The following is a 10,235-nucleotide window of genomic DNA, read 5'->3' as shown; positions in this document are numbered from 1 at the left end:
TGGAACAAAATGCTGGAAGTTGAGTACCAGCAAAAGGCTCATCGTCTGAAGATCACAGAAGAGGCGTCATCAACTAGTCAGAGATGCGGACAGCGCAAGAGAAGAGGCAGGGTAAGGAATTTGTTTAGACATGGCACTGTTGGGCAAGTTGAGCTGTGGTAACATTTCCTTGGAAAACGAATTATGAAAGACACTGAGAAGAAGAAGACTCTGGAAGTTTTCATAGCGACATTCTTCTTTAACGACAAACTGACCCTTTTTGGTTTTAATCCCGTAAATGAGTCAAACTTGTCCTTCAATTGCTGGGCGTTTCGAAATATTAGCTTGTTGTTCTTGTAGTAACTTGTACACCAGTTAAAATAATTTGTATTTCTCTTTGGGGTCATTCATTTCCAAATACTTCACTGGAAAAGTGCCAGAACTCAAAAGATCAGAAACAAAACAAAAAATAATCTCGACTTTCAGAGGGCTTTTTGTGATTTTGGTCAAAACCGGTAGTTTTACCGGTGCGCTAGGGAGCTTTCTTAACTGTTGTAACTATTTGAAAAACAAGATTGCTAGGGTCTTTCTTCAGAACTCTGCTTGCTCGATGGTGTCATGTCACAACCATTGTTTTGTCTTTGTGGTTGTATATATATATATAATTATTGTGTCTGTTGGCCCCACCGCGCACTCTCTCTCTCTCTCTTTAGACTTCTTTCTCCTTCTCTCTCTCTCTCTCTGACTCTCTGTCTCTCTCTGTGCCCCCCCCTCTCTCTCTCTCTCTCTCTCTCTCTCTCTCTCTCTCTCTCTCTCTCTCTCTCTCTCTCTCTCCCTCTGTCTGTCTGTCTGTCTGTCTCTCTCGTTTGCCGTCTCTCATCTTCCAGTTCTTTTCTGTCCGTATTTGTTTGTCATGTTCGTCACGTGCCTCTTCACGTTCCTCTGATTCTCTCTTATTTTCTGTAGGGCGTAAAGAAAAGCATAATGAATAGACATAGCATACCTGAACACAATCACGAAGACACATGCACTCTAACATGAAATTTAACGTTGTCGACAGAATGTGGCATTGGTAAATTTTGAAAACCAATAAAATCCAATAGGATGTGGCATTGTACAATTTTTTTTAATAATAAAAGATGGCTATAAAATTGTATTTATTATTGTGTTGATTTGCACTGTTTTTCGTAGATTAGTCAGTTTGTTTTTCTGGGGTTTGACTTCCTCGTCTGTCCTTGATATAGGTCTGTACTTGATTCTTTGCCTCTGCTGTCACTTTGTTTATTCGTTTTGAGACAGCGACAAAAGGTTACTGAAATTTACTCATGCAAATAGTTCCCATACAAAATCGGAAGTCTTGATCAATCTGATATCTCCTGCAAACACTGGGCTCACCGTAAGCTCATAATGAAATGCCGCATTAACAGCTGTTAAGTGGAAGTTGTGTCATGTGCTCAGCAGAAAAGACACATCGTTACACTTCTTGTGCTTTTTAATCACATTTGACAAGCAGTTTTGAATAAGTGTTCGGATCCAGGAATACAAGCAAGAAAACAGATTCGCAAAAATTACAAACTATGCAATGGTGCTGTTATTTGGGATAAGGACATGAAGTTGTCACCTTTTGTCGCAGTTTCTTTTGTTGCTTGTCGTTTTGTCTTGTTTTGTATTGTCGCACGTGTGGGTCTGTTTCGTCCTGTCTCGTTCTGTGTAAAGTTCAAGTTTCACGTCCCCAAATACCTTTTTCCATCAACAGAAAGCCTTGCGAGTTTTGCCCATGGAATATGAAGACACAATCCCGTTCCAGACTCGTGAAAGTGACACGTACCGAATGAACTCGGGACATTTACAGACCTTTCTGTCTCACCTCCACAGGTCTCATTCGGGAAATTGCCTTTGTGAAGCAGGGTTCTTAGAATTAATTGAATTTAAGAGTCGGTTAATACACGTTCACTTTTCAAATTTGCTTCTTTTACTGCAAAGTGACATTGGCCTCTACGTCGCAAATCTTGTGTTAATTGTAAAAGCTTGATTGAACTCGGGACACAGTAAATTTGAATATTACACTGGACTTGTCCAATTTTGTCTTGTATTGTCCTGTTTTGTTCTGTCTTGTTTCGTCTGATTTGTCTTGTTTTGTCTGGTTCATCTTGTGGTAATCTTTAGCTTCAGCTTTGTAAACTAAAAGAAGGTTCACTTTTGCTGTCAAAGGTGTGTTGTTGGTCTTTTTTTTAATCAAAGCCTATTTGTTCAACATACTCTTCAAATCATACGAAGATATAATACAACTGACAGAAATCCATTTATTCACATGCGAGTAGGAAAGAATATATTTTCCTTGCCATTTTGAATACGAAAAGTACAGATAAACCGCAATCGTCAAAAAATGGCGACCGAAAGCATGTTTTTGTACAAATGACCAAATAGGACACACGTTTGGAACTATATCAATTCTATCACTCGATAACAATGAAGAAACTGATAAAAGCGAGCTGCATCTGATGCTTTCATGGTGCGACCCGTGAGTTTACAACGCAACGTTCAAGATTACCTGTCTTGTCTTGTTTTCCAAATAACTGTTCTTTTGTCTTTGCCGTTTCTTGTCCTTTATCTTTTGACTATGTTCCCGCCCCGTGTAACGTTCTGTCTCGCTGTCAGGCCACGAGTTGTCTCGTTTCGTCTCGTGCTGGCCCGTGCTGTATGTCTCGTGACGTCATGTGTGTGTTTTGTGTGCGTGCCTAATGTGCACGGCGACGCATCCAGAGAGAACCAGCAACGAACTACAAACTCCAAGTAAGTGAAATTTCGCAACTGACACCAAACAAACAATAAGCAACCGACCAACCCAACAGTCTTTACATTAAACACCAACCAAGAAAACAACAACCAAGAAAACAACAATCAAACCGAGAGAGCTAATTCGTGATTGATCGCGATCGGTTTGAATGGAAAAAAAATCGATGAGGCCATTTTCAAAGATTGTTCGATGCGCTCGAAAAACCTTTGAAAGTGCTTTGTACGATTCCATGCTGACATCTTGAAGCTTTTGGTAAGAAGACGATTAAAACTGTTCTGTCACGGTTTTGACGTGTCCACCGACATCTTGAAGCTTTTGGTAAGAAGAGGATTAAAACTGTTCTGTCACGTTTTTGACGTGTCCAGTGACATCTTGAAGCATTTGGTAAGAAGACGATTAAAACTGTTCTGTCACGTTTTTGACGTGTCCACCGACATCTTGAAGCTTGCGGTAAGAAGACGATTGTCGTGACGCGTGTGGACACAAGTCGTGCCTGTGACTGATGTCCGCGGACAGAGATGTCCTGTCGCGTTGTTGTGTTTAGAGTTAGTGCGTTAAAATTCTTTATGCCTCGGTCTCACATATACGATTTTTCGGAAGTGTCGGGGATAGTTAAGTCGGCTAGGTCGGAAGTGTCGGATGCAAATTCGGCTCCAAATTTCACTCCCGACCTGTCCTTCCGACCATGTAGCCGACAAGCAGACGACAACCACCCGACTTTAGGGCCGACAAATCCGACATGTGTCCAGACATTTCCGACTGCAGTAACGACAATTCCGACTGCAGTTACGACAGGCCCGACTGATTATTAGCTGAAAAACTTCCGAACAATAGCCGACTCTCACGACCAGTGTAACGACTAAACCGACTAGCTAACGACTGTCCTAACGACAAATCAGACTGCCCTAACGACAAATCAGACACCATTACGACTAATCCGAACGACGCACATGCTACCGACAAATCCGACCACCCTTACGAGTCTTCCGACTACCGTTACGACTAATCAGAATTGCCTTACGACTAAACCGACACGCTTACGACAACCACCCGACAAATTTCTATTCGTCTGAGTCGGGAGGCTCTTCCGACTGTTTTGAAAATTTCAAAACAGTCTGAAGGGCCTTACGAACTAACCGACTTTTCAAAAACAAAATTGCTAATTCTCACGAACTCTCCGACCTCTTCCGACTTCCAGGCGACTACCTAAAGTCGGGTGACATTACCCAATATTGACGGACTGTGTGATGATATCTTCTGCTATGGTCTGTTGAGACAGTGATATCAAAATCGAGACAGGAGGTCGAGATTTTGATATCACTGTCGAAACAGACCAAAAGCAGAAGATATCGTCACACAGTCAGTCAATGTTAGATATATTGCTAATTCTCTGGACATTTTGTATTTACTGTAAAGAAATTACAAAAGTATGTGTCTCAGTTTTGGCTGTTCCATATCCCTCCCTCTGATTATTATTTCTTTTTGTTCACTCTTTTCTTGTACTTTTCAGTATTTCAAAATGTCTTTTCTTTCAAAAAGTCTTTAGTCACTTGCTCAACTAAATTCTGGGATCATTACATTTTCATATATATTTGTTTGTTTTTAAATGTAGGTGTTTTTGTTTTTGAAGTGGGGAAGCAATAACGAGGTCGTCGATATCAAAACTGATATCGACGGAAATGTTGTCGATATCACTTTTACAATGAGCTCAGTTTTGCCCAATTGACCAATGGAAATCCACGTAACATATGAAATAGCAATATTCGTAGATGTGAGACCGAGGCATTAGGCAGTGCGTTCACGTACTGAAAAATCGTTGAAAGAGTTTTCAGTGTTGTGATGCACTGCCATTTTATTGTCTAAAGATTTTTTTGTTTGTTCTCTGCTTCAGGTGTGTGTGTGTGTGTGTGTGTGTGTGTGTGTGTGTGTGTGTGTGTGTGTGTGTGTGTGTGTGTGTGTTCGTGTGGGTGTGTGTGATATCTCTTTGTCATTGTCTGAGAAAGGTGCATATTGCTTTAGAGAAAGCAATTTTATCCGCGTGGTTGTAACTTAGCTCACAATGTTTGAAATGAAAAGGTGCACAACTTGTACAACATTTTTCATAGAAACAAACAAGAAAAATGAAACCTAGCTCACAACGTTGAAAAAGGTGCACATCTTGTACAAAAATGGTCATACAAACATACATAAAAAAAAGACAGACACACACCCATCACATGTTTCTTGCAGATACACTTTGACTTCAGGATTTTTGTATCATAGTACTTGTTGGCGTTTGGGTTACGATAGCAAACAAAGCATCGCGGCCGTATTTGTCGACAATGACCACGATGCGTTGTGTGTTTGTTGTCAGTTACTGTTTGGCGATTTCCCTGAATTAAGTCACTGACACTGCTCAGGTCCTTTGAACGGCTGCTACTGGAGATCTTTTCAGTACTCTGTGTTCAAAACTTAGGCCAGTTTTAAAGGTTCAAACACAAGAAAAACACGAATTCAATATTATTTTTAGAATTGCTATTATCCGTTTCAGATTTCTAATTAAAACAGAAACTATTAAAGCAATAAACCGTAAAGGCGAGAGGATGCAGACTGATATACTTGCGCTTTTCAAACTTTTCCATTTCTGAGGCTTTTGTGTTTGCTCGTTCGGAGTGAAATGTACCCTCGTGTATATTTCGTTTTTGTGTTAACCAATCGGAAAAGAATGGCTCAAAACAATCAATTCGTCAGAGTTCCAACTGCGAAACATTTTTTTGGAATGTCGAGTTTCGTTGCTGAATTTTCGTTTCCAAATGCCGAATTTCTTCTCTGATTTTTAGTTCCAAAAAGCCTAGTTTCATGGCTGATTGTCGTTTCTCTATGCCAAGTTTCATGGCTGATTTTTCGCTTCCAAATGCCGAGTTTTGTTGCTAATTTTTCGTTTGCAAAGTTTTGTCGCTGTTTTTAAATTTATGCGAAGTATTTTCGTTTTCAAAGGCCGAGTTTCGTTGCTGATTTTCGTTTCCAGATGCCGAATTTAGTCGCTGATTTTTCGTTTTCACATGCCGAGTTTCGTCGCTGAATTTTGGATTCCAAAATCCGAGTTACGTCGCCGAGTTTCGTTTGCCGATGCCGAGTTTTGTTGCTGTTTTTTCGTTCCCAAATGCCGAGTTTTGTCGCCGAGTTTCGTTTCCACATGCCGAGTTTCGTCACTGATGTTGCGCTTCCAAAAGCCGAGTTTTTCATCGCCTATTATTTTAATTTAACATGCCGAATTTCGTCGCTGATTTTTCGTTTCCAAAATCCGAGTCTCGTCGCCGATTTTCGTTTCAAAAAGTCGAGTTTCGTTGCTGATTTTCGTTTCCAGATGCCGAGTTTTGACGCTAATTTTTGGTTTCCAAATGCCGAGTTTCGTCGCCGATTTTTTGTTTCCACATGTCGAGTTTCGTCGCTGATTTTTCGTTTCCAAGATCCGAGTTTCGTTGGTGATTTTCGTTTCCAAATGCCGAGTTTTGTTGCTAATTTTTCGATTGCAAATGCCGAGTTACGTCGCTGTTTTTTTCGTTTCGTAGTCGATGTTAACTTTTCGTTGTCGGTGTTAATTGTTCGTTTCTAAGTAATTATGTCTCTTTCCTCCAATCTCTCTCTCTCCCTCTCGTTGTCGGTGTTAATTTTTCGATTCTAAGTAATTATGTCTCTTTCGCTGTCTCCAATATCTCTCTCTCTCTCTCTCTCTCTCTCTCTCTCTCTCTCTCTCTCTCTCTCTCTCTCTCTCTCTCTCTTTCTCTTTCTCTCTCTCTCTCTTTCTCTTTCTCTCTCTCTCTTTCTCTCTCTCTCTCAATCTCTCTCTCTCTCTCTCTCTCTCTCTCTCTCTCTCTCTCTCTCTCTCTCTGTATGTATATATGTCATTATGAATAAGAAATAATTATTTTGTCATTAAAAACATTTGCTGTTTTCAATTTTACCTAGATATGTTATTTGCCTTTCTTCATCTGTGATGCATCCGTCGCGATATAACCTTCGTGGTTGAAAACGACGTTAAACACCAAATAAAGTAAAGAAAATCTGTGATGCATAAGTACAATGTCATTATTCATCATGATTTGCTCATCAAGCATGTAGAGTCGACTATGTTTGAGTGAGACGACTATATTTAATCAATTAATGTATAATTAAAAACAGTTTTTATATTTAGTCAAGTTTTGACTAAATGTTTTAACGTAGAGGGGGGAATCGAGACGAGGGTCATGGTGTATGTGTGTGTGTGTGTAGAGCGATTCAGACTAAACTACTGGACCGATCTTTATGAAATTTTACATGAGAGTTCCTGGGTATGATATCCCCATACATTTTTTTCATTTTTTTGATAAATGTCTTTGATGACGTCATATCCGGCTTTTCGTGAAAGTTGAGGCGGCACTGTCACGCTCTCATTTTTCAACCAAATTGGTTGAAATTTTGGTCAAGTAATCTTCGACGAAGGCCGGGGTTTGGTATTGCATTTCAGCTTGGTGGCTTAAAACTGAAAATTGTAAAAAAAATATTTTTTTTATGAAACGATCCAAATTTACGTACATCTTATTCTTTATCATTTTCTGATTCCAAAAATATATAAATATGTTATATTTGGATTAAAAACAAGCTCTGAAAATTAAAAATATAAAAATTATTATCAAAATTAAATTGTCCAAATCAATTTAAAAACACCTTTATCTTATTCCTTGTCGGTTCCTGATTCCAAAAACATATAGATATGATATGTTTGGATTAAAAACACGCTCAGAAAGTTAAAACGAAGATAGGTACAGAAAAGCGTGCTATCCTTCTCAGCGCAAGTACTACCCCGCTCTTCTTGTCAATTTCACTGCCTTTGCCGTGCGCGGTGGACTGACGATGCTACGAGTATACGGTCTTGCTGCGTTGCATTGCGTTCAGTTTCATTCTGTGAGTTCGACAGCTACTTGACTAAATGTTGTATTTTCGCCTTACGCGACTTGTTTTTACTGTTGAGCTTTATTGTGTCTTGTGTACGTTCTTTGTTTCTTTAATCACTAAATGAAAAATCAAGTAATGATATGATTTCGTAGATATGGTTTAAAATGGTGCTGATTTGTAAAGTTCTTGAATTTGTTTTGCAGCCCCTCGATCAGTTCCAAGACGGACCTGCGTGACACAGGAAATACGCTCGTCGCGAGCATCTGAAGTTTTGGCCTTGGCGGGCATAATTTCCCTCTGTATTCTTAGAAAGTTTATGGTGTGTGTGTGTGTGTGTGTGTGTGTGTGTGTGTGTGTGTGTGTGTGTGTGTGTATGTGTGTGTGTGTGTGTGTGTGTATGTGTGTGTGTGTGTGTGTGTGAGATAATGAACGCATATTAGTGTATGCTTGTTGCAAACAGAGATAACTGATTGAAATGATTTTGGTTTAGTCGACTGATAGATGGATAGATTAATTTGGTTGATTGATTACAAAAATTAAGGTTTAGGTATTTCACTTAATTTAAAAGAAAATGAGAAGTCAATTAGAAACATGTTCTTAGAAATAGAATGAATTATTATAAATAAGAAATGATAATTGTTTATTGATTGATGATAATGCTAACTATTACAAATTAAGTAACATTAGGAAGAGAGAAAGTGAGTTGTACCTCTTCTTTTTCAGGATCACTATTTCACCCTTGTTTGTGTGCATTTTCCCGTGTTGTTTTGCCGTTGTATTTTGTAATGCTATATTGCTTGTTGTTTCTTTAAAAGTGTTTTTGGTGACCTGGTGTATTATGCCAGGCTTTATTGTGCTCTCCTGCCAATGCGTTTCCCCCCTGCTGGTGCATCCACTCGATCATTGTATTGCCGTGCCGTTGCCTTCCTGTGATGGCGCTTTCCCCTGACGTTGCGTTCACGTGCTGGTGCGTTTTTCTGACGTTCCGTTCCCATGCTGGTGCGTTCCCCCTGCCGTTTCGTTCCCTTGCTGGTGCGTTCCCTTGATGGTGCCATTTTTCTGACGTTGCGATCCCGTGCTTGTGCGTTCCCCTGACATTGCGTTCCCGTGCTGGTGCGTTCCCTTGCTGGTGCGTTCCCCTGCCGTTGCGTTCCCTTGCTGGTGCGTTCCCCTGCCGTTGCGTTCCCTTGCCGGTGCGTTCCCATGCCGTTGCGTTCCCTTGCTGGTGCGTTCCCCTGTCATTGCGTTCCCTTGCCGGTGCGTTCCCCTGCCGTTGCGTTCCCTTGCTGGTGCGTTCCCCTGCCGTTGCGTTCCCTTGCCGGTGCGTTCCCCTGCCGTTGCGTTCCCTTGCCGGTGCGTTCCCCTGCCGTTGCGTTCCCTTGCTGGTGCGTTCCCCTGCCGTTGCGTTCCCTTGCTGGTGCGTTCCCCTGCTGTTGCGTTCCCTTGCCGGTGCGTTCCCCTGCCGTTGCGTTCCCTTGCTGGTGCGTTCCCCTGCCGTTGCGTTCCCTTGCCGGTGCGTTCCCCTGCCGTTGCGTTCCCTTGCCGGTGCGTTCCCCTGCCGTTGCGTTCCCTTGCTGGTGCGTTCCCCTGTCATTGCGTTCCCTTGCTGGTGCGTTCCCCTGCCGTTGCGTTCCCTTGCTGGTGCGTTCCCCTGTCATTGCGTTCCCTTGCTGGTGCGTTCCCCTGCCGTTGCGTTCCCTTGCTGGTGCGTTCCCCTGTCATTGCGTTCCCTTGCTGGTGCGTTCCCCTGCCGTTGCGTTCCCTTGCTGGTGCGTTCCCCTGTCATTGCGTTCTCTTGCTGGTGCGTTCCCCTGCCGTTGCGTTCCCTTGCCGGTGCGTTCCCCTGCCGTTGCGTTCCCTTGCTGGTGCGTTCCCCTGCCGTTGCGTTCCCGTGCTGGTGCGTTCTCCTGTCATTGCGTTCCCTTGCTGGTGCGTTCCCCTGCCGTTGCGTTCCCTTGCCGGTGCGTTCCCCTGCCGTTGCGTTCCCTTGCTGGTGCGTTCCCCTGCCGTTGTGTTCCCTTGCTGGTGCGTTCCCCTGTCATTGCGTTCCCTTGCTGGTGCGTTCCCCTGCCGTTGCGTTCCCTTGCCGGTACGTTCCCCTGCCGTTGCGTTCCCTTGCTGGTGCGTTCCCCTGCCGTTGCGTTCCCGTGCTGGTGCGTTCTCCTGTCATTGCGTTCCCTTGCTGGTGCGTTCCTCTGCCGTTGCGTTCCCTTGCCGGTGCGTTCCCCTGCCGTTGCGTTCCCTTGCTGGTGCGTTCCCCTGCCGTTGCGTTCCCTTGCTGGTGCGTTCCCCTGTCATTGCGTTCCCGTGCTGGTGCGTTCCCCTGTCATTGCGTTCCCTTGCTGGTGCGTTCCCCTGCCGTTGCGTTCCCTTGCTGGTGCGTTCCCCTGCCGTTGCGTTCCCTTGCTGGTGCGTTCCCCTGTCATAGCGTTCCCGTGCCGGTGCGTTCCCCTGTCATTGCGTTCTCCTGCCGTTGCGTTCCCATGCAGGCGCGTTCCCATGACGTTGCGTTCCCGTGCTGATGCGTTTCCCTGAAGTTCGGTTC

At 43.2% G+C, this 10,235-nt stretch overlaps 2 protein-coding genes across 2 annotated transcripts; both read right to left on the bottom strand.

Annotated features, from left to right (window-relative positions):
* Window positions 1–8,928: 8,928 nt before the first annotated feature.
* Window positions 8,929–9,348, bottom strand: LOC138949888 (anti-sigma-I factor RsgI-like). Its single transcript, XM_070321674.1, has one exon. The coding sequence runs from the start codon at window positions 9,346–9,348 to the stop codon at window positions 8,929–8,931; it is 420 nt and encodes a 139-aa protein (XP_070177775.1).
* On the bottom strand, window positions 9,345–9,988 carry LOC138949887 (anti-sigma-I factor RsgI-like). Its single transcript, XM_070321673.1, has 2 exons — window positions 9,864–9,988; window positions 9,345–9,693 (listed from the first exon to the last, which is right to left on the bottom strand). Exons 1-2 carry the CDS (start codon window positions 9,986–9,988, stop codon window positions 9,345–9,347), a joined length of 474 nt encoding a protein of 157 aa, XP_070177774.1.
* Between the last annotated feature and the right edge of the window lie 247 nt (window positions 9,989–10,235).

Source organism: Littorina saxatilis, linkage group LG16, assembly GCF_037325665.1.
Source record: "Littorina saxatilis isolate snail1 linkage group LG16, US_GU_Lsax_2.0, whole genome shotgun sequence".
Taxonomy (NCBI): Eukaryota; Metazoa; Mollusca; class Gastropoda; order Littorinimorpha; family Littorinidae; genus Littorina; species Littorina saxatilis.
The sequence above is the reverse complement of the archived record's forward strand: the minus strand, read 5'-3'. Positions and strand labels throughout refer to the sequence as shown.